Raw genomic sequence first — 18,095 nt, 5'->3', positions numbered from 1 at the left:
TTGCCCTGACGAAAGCCCAGCGGGGCCACCTCTTGGGCTGAAACAAATAAAGGGATACCTTGGAGCTATTGGAGGATTTTTAGTCTTTAAACCCCCTGATCTACTTCTAGTGCTCCCTGAAATATGGTTGAGCCCACCCTGACCTTTAGCAGTCAGGGTGATCCCGACGAAGAAGCATGACACTACTAGAGAGTGTGAGGATTATATAAATAAGGAATTTCTTCCTCTTCTGCCCTTAAATGGACGGTGTACCACCTAAAGACATACACAGGGTAGGATACTTTTTGGTTTGTTTAGTATTGAATAGGGAGGATGTATCCCTCCAGCACCTCTTCCAGCCAGTGGAAGAACCTCTCTATCCTCCTGACATGGGTAACCCATTCCCACCCGTCTCCAGGTCTCAGATATATCGGGATCAAATTAGATTGTCAACAATCTTTATAACAACAAAGACCACACCCCTTTTGTGATATGCTACCCTATTGCTATATAAAGACTGGCAGGGCAACTAATTTATTACTTTATATGTTACCGTAAAACCTGTCCAATTTAAGTGTAAACATCTGCACATCAATTTCAGAAACAGTCTGAATCCGAAACACTGGGGAGGAGAATTAATTCACCCTGACGAAAGCCCAGGACCCAGCAAGGCCATCTCTTAGGGCTGAAACATGTTGGTTTTTGGGTCATAGGACCATGCTATCCTCATTACCTTACTTTCCCCTTTTTAATATCCCCAATAACTCTGCAATAAAAAGGGATACATTGGAGCTATTGGAGGATTTTTAAACCTTAAACCCCCGGTCTAATAAGTGCTCTCATAAATATGGTTGAGCCCACCCTGACTTTTAGGAGTCAGGGTGAACCAGATGATGAGGCATGACACTACTAGAGTGTGTGAGGGTTATATAAAAAAGATTTTTTACTTACACCTCTTTACTTCCGGAAGCTCGATACAATAAAAGGTAAGCCCCATGAGGTTCCTACATGACCCATTCTATTAGTATACCATGCTTTCAAGCTACAGTCCATTGAAACTCATGTGCTTGGAGGGTGGATTTTTACCTATTACCACTAAACAAAAAACATTCTGTTCAATAGTGTAACCTAGAAAAGTGCAGAATATATATTTTTTCTTCCTTGTGATAATTGTTGTCCGTTGCTCTCTCAGACCCCTTAAGCCCAATCAGAGCTAAACTGAATATTGGAGCATACCTGACCTAGGTTATGCAGGTTTCCTCTAAGGTCCAACCACATGTCCGGGAAGGTCAGCACTGGCCCCATTACGGAGTACTAAACGGAAAGCCCAGAGGCAGTCAGAATTAAAGAGGTATCATAAAGGAGAGACTCAAGGGCTGCTCTCATGTACCCACCATGCACAGGCCCTTCCCCCAGCTCTGTTGCTTCTCTCGTCTTCTCTATTTCTTGCTGTCTGTCTCAAAACTCTATATCTAACATAGTATGCCCACATTATTATCGTATTTGTGTTTCACACAGTTTGCATAATCTTTGTCTTCGATACAAAATCACTGCATAAATTACACAATCAGCATACTTATGTTTTTATGGGCCTTATGTGCAAAGCAACCCAGCCAGTGTCCACTTCAATATTCTGATGGACAGATACAGTGTTCTAGTGTAGCAGTGTTGATACACATGCAAGTTCAACCTAGTCAGCTGACATCCCTATTATAAATTTCAAGTAAAGATAAGTTATGTATGTGATCTCAGTGTCTGGGTGAGTAATTCGCCATAACAATTTTACTGCTTATGTCTTAGAAAATATTATTTTGAATAATTCTAAACTTAAATACATGGTTCACGTATTATCGCAAGAGTAGACTATTTAAATATTGCCTTTAAGTTAAATTGAATAGTCTCTTATTTGATGAAGACTAGATACTCACTTGAAAGCATGATTAATTTCCAAAAATCACACTGTAAAGTGTGCCACTTATCTGAGTTTATAGCACTTGCACGGGCACTCTAGACCTAGGAAGAACACAACATAAAGATGAAAAACCCCATATGCAAAAATATAATAATTCACAATTGTATTTCATCTCACATCAGTTAATGTTGTGATTAATCCTTTATGCAGGTGGAGATTGGAAAATCGGTGAAAGCCTATGTGAGAGTACAAGACTCTTCTAAGCAGCCGTTTCTAGCTACATACTTCAAATTCATGGATTTGAAACTAAAGGAGGCCAATCGAATTGTTACTCTAACGTAAGTTTCTATTTTATATCACTTTAATTATATGTTTTGGCTTGCTTGGTCTCTTAGTCTGCAATAGATTGTCAGAACAATAGTAATTACAAAAGGAATATTCCGTGTGTTGACTCTGAAATACTTAGATCAATATAAGCAGTAGAAGGCAAGCTCTTAAATAAGTAAGTGTTCTCGAGGTTTGCCATTTGTCTTAAGTCTGTGGATCAAGGCAACTACTCGTGAATGTTGTTTAGGCCACAGGAAATGTTAATTAATTCCAGACTGTGTTCCCCATGGTTTCTCATGTATAAGCTCATATTGAATATTAAATGGATGTTTGATCCATGCCTCATACTTTTTAAAAAAAAACATTTTTTTTAACCACAAGAAGGAATGTTTATATCCTGTAATTCTGGGCTCCCGTTGCACAAATGTATTGAGGTCTGCAGTGAACGGCGACCTTATAGATTCATGGAGTAAAGCCAGCATTGTACCCACCTATAAGAAAGGTGATCACTACCCTGCATGCCCAATCGCATTGATTAATTCCACAGTAAAGATCCTTGGGAGGGCAATCCTGGGCAAACTGAAGAACTGAGCAGAGGCTAGCTCTTTTTTCTCCCCTGCCCAGTATGGCTTCCAAAACAGTCTAGGGACTGTAGGACAAACACTTAACCTAACTCTCATCATAGGGAAATATGCCAAAGCCAGGAGAGGGGCCATACATGTGGCATTTATGGATCTCTCCTGTGCTTTTGACCTTGTAGATAGGAGCATATTATGGGACCTAATGGAGCAGGCATGTATTGATCCCCATCTGGTGGATCTGGCCATTCCTAAATCCTCCTCAAACCTATTGCACATTTGGAATTGGGTATAGGGTTCATGGAGGACCAGATCTCCGTGGCACCTGTTTTGTTATGAATAAAGCTATTGAGCTCCCTGAATGCAGACTTCTTGCAGAAGGTATTACTAGATTGTTTAAAATGAGATAATATGACTGCTATCCCATGGTTGGGTTTATTTATTTATTTATTTATTCAAAGTTTTATATAGCGCGAACAAGATCCTTACAGATATCAGAGCGCTTCACAAAGACAGGGTAGGGGCAGTAGGAATGAACAGAGATAATGGGAGCAGTATAATAGTCACTAACATGGTAGGATAATAATAACATACATAAAACAAATCAATATACAATCAGGTAAACAAGTAATATATGACGGCAAGTCATTGATCTCACTACAGAGGTGTTCAGGTACACCTTGGGTGTGTGGATGGCTTATACCAATGTTTTAGTATAGAGAGAACACTGAGTGGGGGCATCGGGAGAGTGGATCAGTAAACCAACGTGTATCATATATTGGTCGGTAGTAAGAGAGTAACGTAGTAGTGTCCCCCTCAAGTAGAAGCATAGTGCCAAAGGACAAGGTGAACAGTGATACAAAGCAAAGCAGAGTCTCTGATCCAGCACCTATAAGGTTCAGGAGATCTTGGCCAGAAGGATGGTTTTCACCTCTTTCTTGAAGATTGCGGTGGAGGAGATAAGCCTGGTTTCAGGAGGGAGCGCATTCCAGATCCTGGGTGCCATTCCTGAGAAGGAGCGCTTGTATGTTTTCTCTTTCCTGAATCTACGAGGTTTCAGGAGTAGATTTTTTGTACTTCTATTGGTTCTCGAACCTCCTGATATGGACAACTTTTGAGCGAGGTAGTTGGGTGCATTGTGGTGCACGGCCGCGTGTGTCATAACTGCAATTTTTAGCTGTATTCTGGCTTCAAAAGGCAGCCATTTTAGAGACTTTAAGTCTGGGGATATATGCGAATGCTTTCTTGAGCCAGTAATGAGTCTCGCGGCAGCGTTCAGGGAGGCTCTTAAGGGTGCTGTTGTGGATAGCGGGAGTCCGCTGAGGACCACAATTCCGTAGTCTATTCGAGGGATGACTAAAGCTTGTACAGCAGTTTGGAAGTCTTCGGCAGGGAGGAAGGGTTTAATTTTCCTCAGTGTGTTGATTTGGAAATTAGCTGCTTTTGTGGCTTTGCTAACGTGCTGCTGCATGTTGAGCTTGGCGTCGAGTGTGATGCCTAGGGATTTCGCCGAATCCACGATGGTAGGATGGACATTGAGTGCTGTTAGGTTGTTGAGCCAGGTTTGGGTGGTGGAAATTTTCGCCGGGGGTGAGATGAGTAGGAACTCAGTTTTCAGAGCATTTAGATGGCAACTGCTAAGACTAAGGGGTCCATTAGGATGGCGGATTGATCGCCACCGCCATGCAGGTGGTGGCGATCCGTCCGCCATCCTTGCCCGTCCACCACCTTTTTTCCCCCCGCCATATTACAATGGGGGGGGACCGTGGCGGACAGGAAGACCGTCCGCCGCTTTTCCGCCGCGGTCGGCTTGCGACCGTGGCGGAAAAGCTCTAATATGGTGGCGGTATCTATCAGACACTGCCGGCCATATTAGGATGGCCTGAGGGGAATGCCTTTCCGTGGCGGCAATGCCGCCACGAAAAGGCATACGGTTCCTGCTTTGGGGTCCCGTTGCGGGCCCCCAGGGTGAAGGGGGGGGGGTGCACATGGGGGGTACCTATGGTACCCCCCTGCGTTTCACAGCACAACATGGCAGGCACCGCATGGTGCCTGTCATGTTGTGCTGTGAAACGCACAACATGTATTTTTCACATTGCGGCGGCCGGTGCTTTATGCACCGTCCGCCGCAATGTTAAAAATGCAGGATGCACCCGCCACTGTGGCGGGCGCATCCTAATTGGGGGCACGGTTACTCCGCCCTTGTGGCGGACGGTACCTGCCCCCGACAGGATGGCGGACGGACTTTGTCCGTCCACCATCCTAATGGACCCCTTAATACTTATTGTATGCTGTAGGTAGAATAAAAACAGTTTAATACAGCTAAAACAATTAAAACCAAGAGTTTAGAAACCAGGAAATACACAAGTAAATATCTGGCAAATGCTTGCAAACCTAAAACAGTAAGCCATGAAAGTTCATCGTGCAAGTGTATCTAAAACATAGTAATGAGACAATTGGTCAGAAGGCTACTTAGCTGGATATCTCTTCTGTGAACCCTTTGTAATGGAATCACAATTGACTAATTCATCACAGTACACCATTGCACAACTGCCCGTAGCTGTGGAGAAACAAATGGTCAAAGAAAAGAAAACAAATGTTTTATTCCAATGCCCATATGCACTATGTATCTGTAAAGACATGATTCAAGTACATAGTCCTGAACAGCAGGCTGCCTGCTCCTCACACATTTGGAAATATTGACCAAAATGTTATCAAAGGAGAATTAGCCAAGAGCTGGTGAGCTGTTATTTGCATGTTCTCCAGCTAAAGACAAAAGCTCCAGACCAATAGTTTAGACACCATTGAGTGAAGCTGAGTAGACTGGTGAGAATTATTATTCTCAAAGACATCTGAACACTGCAAAAGAGGATGCTTTGAAGTTGTTGGATGCATCAGTAATGGAGATCAAAGCAGATGTAAATAGGCTGCCTGTACTTGGATGGACACTTGTGACATGGTTGGTCTTCAGTAGTTAATTATGTTTTATGGAGATAGACTGAAGAAATCAGTGTTCCGTGACCATTGTTTTAAATGAAGGCAGAAATATCCACAATTGGGAAATTGAGCCAAAATGGCAAAAAACTTGTGTCCCGGGGATGGTATACAACCTTTACAACGCAACTTTTACAACGACCTACCATTACCACGCAATTTTTACAACGCAGGATCCATTACAACGAAGAACCATTACAACGCATGTATTTACAACGCAAGTACTTTTACAACGCATACCATTACAACGTAAGTATTGGTAAGTATATAATTTTATTAAAAATATTATAAGTTTGGGTTTTTGGGTAAAGGGGTATTTTTAGGGTTCAGGGTCAATTTTGGGTTTTTGGGTAAAGGGGTATTTTTAGGGTTCAGGGTCAGTTTTGGGTTTTTGGGTAAAGGGGTATTTTTAGGGTTCAGGGTCAGTTTTGGGTTTTTGGGTAAAGGGGTATTTTTAGGGTTCAGGGTCAGTTTTGGGTTTTTGGGTAAAGGGGTATTTTTAGGGTTCAGGGTCAGTTTTGGGTTTTGGGGTAAAGGGATATTTTTAGGGTTCAGGGTCAGTTTTGGGTTTTTGGGTAAAGGGGTATTTTTAGGGTTCAGGGTCATTTTTGGGTTTTTGGGTAAAAGGGTATTTTTAGGGTTCAGGGTCAGTTTTGGGTTTTTGGGTAAAGGGGTATTTTTAGGGTTCAGGGTCAGTTTTGGGTTTTTGGGTAAAGGGATAAAGGGTAAAAATTCAATATAATTAAATTTAAATTACATTAAATTAAATTGATTAAATTAATTTAAATTAAATTAAATTAAATCAAATAAATTTAATTAAATTAAATAAAATTAATTAAATTAAATTAAATAATATTAATTTTAATTAAATTGACATTTAAAAAATATTATAAATTTACCAATACTTACGTTGTAATGGTATGCGTTGTAAAGGTACCTGCGTTGTAAATACATGCGTTGTAATGGTACTGCGTTGTAATGGATCCTGCGTTGTAAAAATTGCGTGGTAATGGTAGGCGTTGTAAAAGTATGCGTTGTAACGTCATACATCCCCCGGGGATACCAGCATGCAGTAAAAGGGGAACAGTGCGAATGAGGAGGCTATATTCAGTACACAAAACATTTGAATGCCAGGGCTTCCCAGCCATGAGAATAAGATGAGTGGAGGCACATTTGCAGTGATTGTAATCCTAGGAAAAAGAAGACTCTGAGGTATGTTATAAAGAAGACAGTGTTTGAAAAATAAGACCAAAGTGCTGGAATGCCAGGAACTATGCAGCGAGCCCGAGTTACAGATTATAACCTTACAAGAGGTGCATAGAAACCTTCAGATCACAAATGCAACTGTAACAGGCAGTGTGATGGGCTGTTAAACTCTCCATTCCCACAAAATATACTTTGTTCCAGATGTATACAGCCTGAAAGTTAGTGGACTGTATTTTGGCAAGGCATCTTGAGGACATTGCATATGAGGAACCATTCAAGTTGGTGAAACAAGAAATATGTAATAGGTCTACAAATGCAAACAGTTTATAGTAGAAAGAATGTCTTGGTTATAATGCTGAAACCAAAAATGCTGAAATAATTCAGACTGAAGCAACAACTGTTGAGTAGCTTTGTTTGTCCGAAATCTCCTGTTTCTCCTTTATTCTGGCCTTGAGTTTTCTCTCTAAAGCTATTCATAAAAAGACACTGAATTGTCTGCTGTCAGAGAATCTTCTTGTACATTTTCAATTATACACTTCAGTAAATGTTGGCTTGTTCCCAGTAAGAATACTTACACAACAAAAAGATAATAATTGGGCCTCACATAATAACATGTTATAGTTTGTCACTCCTAAACTAATTAAAAGTTGTAGTAACATGTTTGGTGTAGGTGTTTTTTTTTTTTTTTACTTTACTGTACCTTATGTTGCATAGATAACTTTATGGTTTGTATTCTGTTTCCCTTTATTTCCCTAGTCTCCTAGATGAAGCTCCTGATGTGTACACGGCTACATACCTAGTTCATGGTGTGGCCATCGGCCAAACAAGTCTGACTGCAACAGTTACAGACAAAAATGGGAAACAGTATAACTCTGTACCACAACAGTTTGAAGTAAGACTCCTTGTTTTAGTTGACAATACATAGTATTCTAAGATTTGTATATTGCATAAATTAAATGTCCACATTATCGGGTATAAAAACATTTGATGTGAATGAAGCTAATATAAAATATTGCCAAAGGTCTAAAGTGGTTCTATATTTCCCTCACCTCTAAGTGCAATTCAGAATTTAGGTTATATTTATTGAGAACTTTAACTATTTGCTTGGTTACTTTATTCTTTAATTAAACATTTCTTGTAAATTCAAGACAATCAACTAACATATTACACTTTATCAACTTGAAATAGGCCTCCTCATTTAGTTTGAACTGAATGTTGTCCCTCTCCCTTACCTCCCCACCCTCCGCAAATCACTTCGGGCTTTATCATTAGTTTTGTGTAGAGAACTCTTTGCGAATGGGGTGGTCTAATACAGATTGTTAACCGGATAATAGAACTCATCTAAACAGGCACTTCCAAAGCTGAGGATCAATCAAACAAAGAAAACATCTTCAAAGACATTTTTTCAAATTGCATTAGCAATTTGCTATTGTCATTAGCTATGTATTCCATATAGGGGCCATATATCTTGCCAAATGTCTCCCGTTAACAGAATGTGTTCAATTGGCACAGGCCACATTATATCAAAAGGGGTTTGGTCTAGACCCTATAAGGTAGCTATTACCATCATGCCATCATCTGGGCCCTTAGAATGACCCCATCCCCAGGTTTCTGGAAGGCACTTCTTTTTTCATCCATCTCAGAAATAATAAGGGTCACCAGGGTTCTGAAACACCCAGTATTTTGTCAAGTGTATTTGTCAACTCTTCTTGAACAATTCCACCTTAATTTGTGAATCTTCCTTTTCCCCACAGTTCCTCCAGCATCTCTCCAACAGAGTTAACACACATTTAACAAATTAATCTCATGACAGTAGATCATATCATAATTGAACATAATTAAACAATGGCTGGTAACTTGAAGAGCAGTTAGCATAGTGTTACTCTTCACCCATTACATTGAAAGCCCAGCAAGACCACTTGAAGTCCAATCAGAATATTAAGAGGTTCATCTTAAGTGATGACTTCAAATGAAATGACTACCGTCTTGTAAACATATTAATAATCTGCCTGTAATTGCACTTGCACCTTATTTTCTTAAATGTACTGTAAGAAATGCAAGTAGGGGTATTGTTAAATCTCTCAGCAAGCCAATTCATCTAGGGGGGTAAGGTTTTGAGAACTTGTAGGTTACCCCATATTCCTACCTTATTGCCTACTTGTTCGCAGCCATGAAGGTGATGACCGTGTCTGACTCCACTTTCTTGGGGGAACCCACTTAGGTAAAAATCCCCATTAAGGCCCTAGCCACTGCACGTTCGGTTGTGGTCCTCAGAGGGTTGGCCTCTGGGTACCGAGTGTTATGGTCCACCAAAACCAGGGCTGTTTTGAGGATAAAGGGTCCAACAATCTCGATCCCCACCCTCTCAAAGGGGGTGCTAACGACAGGCATGAGAGTTTGGGGAGCCTTCAGCTTCTTTCCTGGCGTTCTACTCCCTTGCCAGGTGAGGCAAGTCCTATAGAAAGTATCTGAGGCTCTCTTCTTTGGAGGCCAGTAAAAAGTGAGGGACAAGGTCTTATTCTTCCCCCCATGTCCTTCCAAACGTATCTTGGGAGCCAGAGCCAGTAGGATGGCCCTGTAACATTGACGGACCACAGTCCACACATTGTCCCCTATGCACAGGAACCCTAGGCTCACTGTAATGGAGAGTGTTCTCCCAGTAGATCAGAACCCCAAAGGCATCTCCGGCTGCCTGGGCTTTGGCTTGTCCCCTCAAGAGTTGTGCACTCTGTCCAAAGGTACTGCAGGAACTTCAGAGGTGGGTTTCCCTGACCTCTTGGCCTTCCCTTTCCTGTCACCTGTCTAGCTATATTTCCAGGCTCTCTTGACTTCCTCCCGGGCAGTCATGGATCAAGTGGTTGTGCAGATCCACTCAAGCAATGCCAACATTCTCGGGTGAGATTTGAGCTCCACTTCCTTCCAGAGAGTGTATTTCAGGTAATTTCCTGTCAAACAATCCACAGGCATGGCAGGGCTCACAGCTACCTTAAGAGAACTCATGGTTGTCTGCTACCACAACCTGGTGAAATGGAGCAGGAATTACCTGCTCCGTGGACACCAGATTACCTCTTTGTGTAATCATTCTGGCTCCTGTGTCCCTCTGAGTTCCACTCTCTGTCCAGATTTTGGATACATACAATGTATATAACAGTTATTCGAATTCTTCACAAAACAATATGAATCATAAGCTGTAGGGACTGTTAGTGGACAGGGTAGTATAGTGACCAATGAGAAATACGGTGAGCAAGGAGTGCGCTGTGAAACAAAGAACTTATACAGTTGACTTCAGGGCCCCACAATGGCACTTAAGTCAACAGAACAACATTTCAACGTTTCAACAGAAGGCCAATGTTTTGACCCCAAAGATTCAAAGTAAAACAGAGAATTTATCAAGACTTCCTCAGGGAAATGCAATTAGACACCTCAAAGTATAAGGGAAAGTATAGGTAATGATTGTTCTGAATCAGTTTCACAGTACTAATCGATCTCCGTGATGTGGTACTTCAAAAGGCCTTCTCAAACAATAGCAGCGTTTTGGATGATCGCAAAGTCAGTCCAACGTAGGACCTGAACTGCCAGGTCCAAAGCACAATTTCCACAGATCTACTCAAGATAAATGCTCATATAATGAATCTAAAAAAAACTCATTTCAAATGTCTGTGCTTTTTCTGAAAAAGCATCATGGATATGTCTCACCTAGCACTAAATTGAGCCCTACTGGGTTTAACAAAACCACCCCTCTGTTTCTCTGTATGGCTTATACATTGTAGAATGCAAAACTATGTAGTTTACCGAACAGCTCACTGCAATCATTGCACTTGACAGTGTATCAGGGAAGTGGGAACTCGTCTGATTCCCTCGGCTTGCCTTTGTGTACATATTCTTTGTTCTCCTTGTCAAAGGGACGATTGCACAGTAGTATGTACCTGATAATAACATTCTTTCTTCCTATTTGTGTGAGTGAACATCCAGAAGTTCTAGGTAGGAGGGGCATCCATGAATTCGTCTTCATTCCACCACAACCAACTGAATATGTCTTTTGCTTGCCACATAGGTGGACTAGTGGCCTATCTCTGTAGAAAGACCTATTTTGTTCTTGGTTATTCCTTGGAATCCGTTCTTTACATTGTCACTTTATCTGGCCTGTTTCGGATCCACACCATCTTTAGAATTTTGGCCTAAACTGAGACCACCGTTTTTATGTACTGCCTAGGGAACAACAGTTTTGATTCCCTGAAGAATTGCTTGTGGCCAGGAACAAAAGAAAATCCTTGAACTATTTTTTTTTATTGCTGGCCATGTGTTTCTCTGACCTATAATTGTAATGAAGATTGTATTATTGCTATTTATTTAGGTAATTGAATCCCTGTTTTAATTTGACTCCGCATTACACTTAATTAGGTAAAACTGCATGCAGGACGATGTGGTAAATGGCATTTACCGCCCTTGTATGCTTTTTGCATGGTCCGACTATGACACCAAAAGGGTAAGGAGATTCATCCATTGTGACATCTGCTCATTCTTTGTAAGCTGGCATCACTGTTTCTAAGATCATTGTATTACACTCCTTGAAAAGCTCTCCTTAGTGAGCATTAAGTCAATGTGAACAACAATGTACCTGCCAACTCTTTCTTCCTCAAACAGTGCACATTTTTTACCTGAAGACAATATAGGCTCACTTGTGAGCATACATTTGGATATATGCAATGACCAAAATATCATCATCCCTATATTTTCGAACTGTCCTCATGTAACCATGCATAGTTGATAATAAGGCTCTTGGGTTTCTACTTTGGTGGATATAGTGAGACTTTCTGTGACATACTTATCAACTTGGAGAAATGGAATGATTTCAGTTTCTCATTCTGCCAGGTTTTGGATACCTAAATGTCTTAGGACACACCAGGGCTTTCAAAAGATAAAAACATATTCCAGTGAACTGTCGGGCATCTATCTACATTAATTTCCTTATTTTTCTGAATCTTTATTCTTGGTCTGCCAGGCCAGACATGATACTAAATGTAGACACACTGTTCTCTAGTACCAGTCTGTTTTGAAGCTCGTACCCAGCCTATGCTGTCCACACCTGCCAAATACTCCACTGCTTGATAATTTGTTCCTGACGATTTGAGAATCTGAAGAAGCAGGACAGCAGAGTGTGGCAATGCTAGAAAGTGCAAAAGCTCATGTACTTTATCATATTATTCGCTCACTATTTAGGTCTACACTCCGAGTTCTCAATGTCTGTCTGCCTTGCCCCAAAAAATCCAATCTAGAGCCACTATTGTTGGAAATATAAGGAGATTGTACTGCATGTAGTTTTCAGAAGTTTGTATAATGCAATTATGATGTGGGCTGGGGTTACCTAATAGACTTGTTTTCATGTTGATGAACTTAGTTTGCAACTGTGCAGAATAAACATGAATGCTCCATGATGATTGAAGAACCACTTAAAAATGTTTGGTTTGATTGTGTTGTGTGTCACTGGAAATTTGCTGTCTGTTCTGCAGCACACATACAAGCTGGGGAACTTTCATTTTTTACATCTACTAACTTTGTCTGCAAAAAGGTAACTCCGTGGTTTGCTGCAAATGCTAGACTTTAAAGTAGTTTTCTCCGATAGTCAACTAATTGTTCTTGATGAGGGAAGAGTATGCTTAGCTAACATATGGTTTCGTATTTTCCTTTGCAGGTGTTCCCACCCTTTAGATTGATTCCAAGAAAAGTAACACTCATTATCGGTGCAATGATCCAGGTACGATAGAAGTTGATTTAATCTAATGACTTTTGTAATTGAAGATACGTGTATTGATGGGGAAAGGATGGATGGGTTTTGCTTGTTGACGTTTTAATCATTTGGTGGCAGTTCTCCTGCTTGAAACCAAGCCAGTTTGTATCCCCTTACCAAATTTATCATTGCAGCTTCTTCTGTTTGACAATAATGTTAAAGTATGAATTATCTTTAGTGTACTTAAAGTATTTCTGCACACTTGATATCAGTTATCCCACAGAATTTAGTGGAGTGCTATACATGAATTATGTTTTTTATTGACTGAAAGCAGTATATGAGTGTCTATTTGTGAAATTTCTGTATGTATTGATTATTGTTGTTTATTCTTTAGATTACGTCTGAGGGAGGCCCACAACCTCAATCCAACATCATTTTCTTCATCAGCAATGAGCATATTGCATCAGTGAACAGCAGTGGTCATGTGAAAGGTTCATCGATTGGGAATGCAACGGTCACTGGAGTAGTTGAAGCTGCAGATGCAGAAACTGGAAAGCTTGTTGTAGTATCCCAGGTAATGTGCCTTGCAGACATGAGATCGTTCTATTTTAGGAACACTTTTAATTATGAGGAAATGTGCATGTGCTGCGATTAATTTCAGCTGCTAGTTCCTTCATACCTTTTGCTATATCAGTCTTTGTTATGACCTATTTGATTTAAGAACAAAATGACTCTTATCACTGGACATCCCATAGTTCACTTAGACCTTCTGCTAGGTTCTTAGATGCAAAATTCTGTCTCAAAATGGTCTTCTTTTGTAGTGGAAAAAGTAAAATAAAATCCTGTCTTCAGCCAAGTTGGCTGGAACTCCTAAATACAAGGGCCTTCATGTGAGGCTCCCAGGTATGACACCTCCAAGAACATCATTCATAAATGCTTACAAGTAGAGTTCTGCTAGACACTTAAAACATGCCTCCACTACACCACTTGAAATATTAAGTGGCAGTAGCCAACTCTTATTTAATGTATTTGTTCCTTGGAATCTCTCTATGTAGTTATGCCCAACATGATACTGCTCACATGCCAAACAGATGACATGTCTATGTATGCATGTTTTCCTTTTGAGAACATATGGCCTAGCTGGCTGGACTGCAGTTTTCTGTTTTGGAGTGAGGCTAAAACTTCTGTGCATACGATTGATTTGTCTGTTTTGGCCCAGTCAGCAAAAAACAATGGAACCGAATGCTATTCAGAGCGGTTGCCATTGCCATCCGTTATGCTATTCAGAGCGGTTGCCATTGCCATCCACTATGTCTTTTTCTCAGTTGCAGACCAAAGTCATGTTTTTTTTGTTGAAAATCTGTTTATTAGCATAGTGTTTAGAGCAACAATACAAAGTTGTTACCATATGATAAAACTAGAAGTAAGCGTGCTCCTCCAGGCCTAATAACAGCAGGTACATTGTACATTTTAACTTTTGTTGTAGTTCCGAGTAAGTGAACAAACCCCTTAAGAAGTGAAAGAACTCCCTCCCGCCACCCACAAAAAAAGATCCCACCCAAGACACTCTCTTTTTTAACGTATGTATACATCAGTTAGTACCAGGCTGCACCCACAAAACAGATCTTATCAAATATGCCTTTCCACACAACCAGTCAGTGACATAAGCAATAGTATCACGGGGTATCCCGTATTACAGTCTAGCGCACCATGTGTGTTCACGGTACATGGAAGCCCACCGACAGCAGGACACATTTCAGTTTATGGTATCGAAACATCAGACTCATCATCACCCCCTGCCTCGAACCTCCCCAGAATGGTAAACCAGTCCAATGAAATCGGTGTTTTCCTGAGGCCCCTGCGTTCTTCACGCTGTATTGCTTCACCCTCTGCCTTGCCCCAACGTATCACTTCCGTTTTCCACAATTCGGGGTCAGGTGGCTTGGGAGACTTCCACCTCATTGTGATGGCACGTTTCGCAAGTAACATGGCTACATCAGTAAAACGTGTTGCTACGCTCCTCTTACGCGCTGCTGGGCCCAGCCCCAGTAGCGTATATTCCAGGGTGAGCGCGTGTATCAAGGCACCTGCTTCCGTGAGCGAGTCATTAATAGTGGTCCAGTAATAGCCCAGTTTGGGGCAGCTCCACAACATGTGTGCCAGTGATGCATCATCCATTGCGCATCTAGGGCAGGTGTCGGCTGCGTTGGGGAACATAGCGTGTATACGGTGAGGCGTTAAATACGCTCTATGCAGGACCATTAGCTGGATGAACTTAAATTTGGGGTTCCTAGCTACTTTTTTGGGAAATTGTAGGATCCGCTCCCATTCCTTGTCCCTTAGTGGCCTCCCTATATCGCCCTCCCACTTGGTCTTGAGAGGCGGCAGTGAGACCGCCCGTCCTGTTCTGATGCTAGCAGTGAGCCATTTAGTTAGATGACTTCCCGTTCCCATGAGGTACTGCATCGTCAGTAAGGGGTTCGTGGGTGGTTCTACTCCCTCGGGCGCCCACCTTCCCATTACGTAATGTCGGAGGCCAGCATGCAGAAGGAATGATCCCCCGGGGACACCATGTGCGGTCCTGAAGTCTTCAAAGGACAGCATCTGTCCCTCAGCAAAAAGATCTCCTATATGTGCTTTCTGCCAGTACTGGACCGCAAGCCGGAGGAGCGGTGGGGTGTCTCACGGCAGTTCCGAGCGGGGTAATAAAGACATGGGTTTTCCCTTTAGAGCGATCTTCCTCTGTCATGTTAATCTCATGTAAGTTTCGACCCGCAAGCCAATAGGCCAGCCACTGCAGTTGACATGCGAAGTTGTAGGCCCTGAAGTCTGGTACTCCCATACCTCCGGTGCCAGAGGTGAGCTGCAACTTAGCAAGGCCTATGCGCCTTCGCCCTCGTCCCCATATGAGTTCCGTGAGGAGTGTATCTAGTGCCTTGAACGTCGCGGCAGGGATCAGGAACGGCAGGTTTGTGAAATAGTAAATGAGACGGGGAAGCATTACCATCTTGGAAATGGCTATTCTGCCGGCCACCGATAGAGGTAGCGACAACCAAAATTGTATCTGAGATTTAAGTGTTCTCATAGCCCTTCCGAGGTTGCCGTCAATCATTACTTCGGCATCCCTGTAAACTTGTATCCCGAGGTATCGGAAGGTGGCATCTGCCATTTGAAACGTGTGTGGCGCAAAGGGCAGTGGTGTAGACGAGCCAGCAGCAGCAAAGGTAAACCCGTAGGACTTTGGTTCGCTTATGGTGAGGCCAGATAATGATCTAAATTCCTCAAATATATGAGGAATAGGGTCCAGGTCGCCCCGTAGATTATGTAGGTATAGAATAATATCGTCAGCATAGGCGGACACTATATGAGTTGTCACACCCCTCCGAATACCACAGCGGGGGGCCACTGTCCGGAGTTTACAGAGCAGTGGTTCAAGTGCCAGGATGAATAGGAGCGGGGAGAGTGGGCAACCCTGCCTGGTACCTCTTGCTATGGCTAGGGGACCCGAGATGTATCTGGATGTGCGCACCCGAGCCGTGGGGTGTGTGTATAGCAGTTTGACCCACGCGATATATTCGGGAGGTATCCCGAATTTCGTGAACGTAGCAAACATGAAATCCCACCCGAGGGAATCGAAGGCCTGCTTCAGGTCCAATGAGATGCATCCCTCAGAGCCCTTGTCTGTCGGGTCTCGTAGCATCAGCTGGGCTAGTCTACTAAGATTCATGGCCGTGCTCCTGCCCGGTACAAATCCGCACTGGTCAGGGTGGATCAGTTGCGGGATGTATTGTGCCAGTCGCGTCACTAGTACCTTACTCAGTATCTTATAGACGGTGTTAAGGAGAGATAAGGGTCTGTAGCTAGCAAGGTGCAGTCCATCCTTACCCGGTTTTAAGAGGGAAGTTATCAAAGCTTGAAGGGAGGACTGCGGCAAGTAGTCAGTCCGCAGTGCTTCTAGATAAATGGCGTGTAAGTGCGGGGCTAGTAGGTCTATAAATGTGGCATAAAACTCGGCCGGTAGGCCGTCCGTCCCAGGGGTTTTATTTCTCGGAAGTGCGCGTATTGCCTGTCTAATCTCCGCAACAGAAATGCTACGCTTCAAATCGTCGCTTTGCCTGTCAGTGAGTTGGGGTAGTTCTAAATCCCTCATAAATCCCTCAAATGAGCTCTGTGAGAGGCAGCGGTGTGGGCTGTAAAGTGTGGTGTAATAGTCCTTGAATGCGGTGTTGATTCCTACTTGAGTCTAAACCAGTATTTCTAAGATGGGGTGGTGCACTGGGGAGTCACGTATGATACGGGCCAGCATAGGGCCCGACCTGTCTGCCTGCGTGTGCTGTCTAGTAGTGTATTCCCTGTAGTCTAATCTCAAGTCTTCTAGCAGTTCAGCGTGCTTTATATTCTGCAGTGGCGTGAAATGTGTGTTTGTGCCCGCTGCTTCACACTCCAGCGTTGCCAGTCTACCCTCCACTTCTTTCAGATCATCAATCACTGCCCTCCTCATGCCCACTCTAGTGGCCATCGCTTCCCCTCTGATGAAGACTTTGAAAGTGTCCCATTCTATTTGTCGGGAGCTGGCAGTGTCAGCGTTCGTGTCAAAATAACTCTCAATGGCATCCGCCACAGACGACCTGAAGACCGCATCTTCCAGCAGCTCCGTGGGTAATCTCCAAGTCGGGATTGGGGTCGTCTGTCGGCCCCATTGCCAAGTCAGCTCGACAGGATTGTGATCGGAGAGGGTCTTCCCCATGTGCTGGACCTGAATAACCGATCCTAGTAAGGAACGGGAGCAAAATATACAGTCTATCCTGGTGTGGAGTTGGTGTGGCGGGGAGAAAAAGGTATATTCCCTGTCCTGTAGATGTGTACTGCGCCATGCATCTGCCAAATCCCATCCCTCCGCCCATTGTGCCAGCGCATCTGCCTGTCTCCTGCTTTCCGAGGCGTGTAGTGGGGGGTGTGACCTGTCCAGTGCAACATCTAATACAGCATTGAAATCCCCTCCAACCACCCATTGATGATCCGCCCAATCCGCAAGGACCCCATTGACATTTACCCAAAAATCCGATTGGCCCGAGTTTGGTGAATACACACATCCAATTACAACAGTAGCCCCATCCAGTAAGCCCCTCACAAATACATATCTACCCTCCTTGTCAATTCTCTGTTCTAGTGGCTTGAAGGGGACAGAATTACGAAGCCTAATAGCGGCCCCCCTAGAGAATGCGGAGTAGGACGTAGCGAAAAGTTGACCCTTCCATTTCTTATGCAGTTTCAAATTTTCAGCGCAGTTCAAGTGTGTCTCTTGGAGGCAAGCTATCATAACTCCCCTACGGTTGAGCTGAGCGAGTATCCCGTGCCTTTTGTGAATCGA

The 18,095-nt window shown here is 42.9% G+C and overlaps 1 protein-coding gene across 1 annotated transcript in view; it reads left to right on the top strand.

The window, feature by feature from the left end:
• The window catches only part of NUP210 (nucleoporin 210), a 524,741-nt gene that overhangs the window by 335,482 nt on the left and 171,164 nt on the right, over positions 1–18,095 (top strand). Inside the window, exons 22-25 of the mRNA XM_078661451.1 lie at positions 2,102–2,229; positions 7,753–7,888; positions 12,689–12,751; positions 13,119–13,298. Of these exons, the coding sequence (XP_078517577.1) occupies positions 2,102–2,229; positions 7,753–7,888; positions 12,689–12,751; positions 13,119–13,298 (507 nt within the window). The remainder of the gene's footprint in view (positions 1–2,101; positions 2,230–7,752; positions 7,889–12,688; positions 12,752–13,118; positions 13,299–18,095) is intronic.

Source organism: Lissotriton helveticus, chromosome 9, assembly GCF_964261635.1.
Source record: "Lissotriton helveticus chromosome 9, aLisHel1.1, whole genome shotgun sequence".
In the NCBI taxonomy this organism is placed as follows: Eukaryota; Metazoa; Chordata; class Amphibia; order Caudata; family Salamandridae; genus Lissotriton; species Lissotriton helveticus.
The sequence above is the reverse complement of the archived record's forward strand: the minus strand, read 5'-3'. Positions and strand labels throughout refer to the sequence as shown.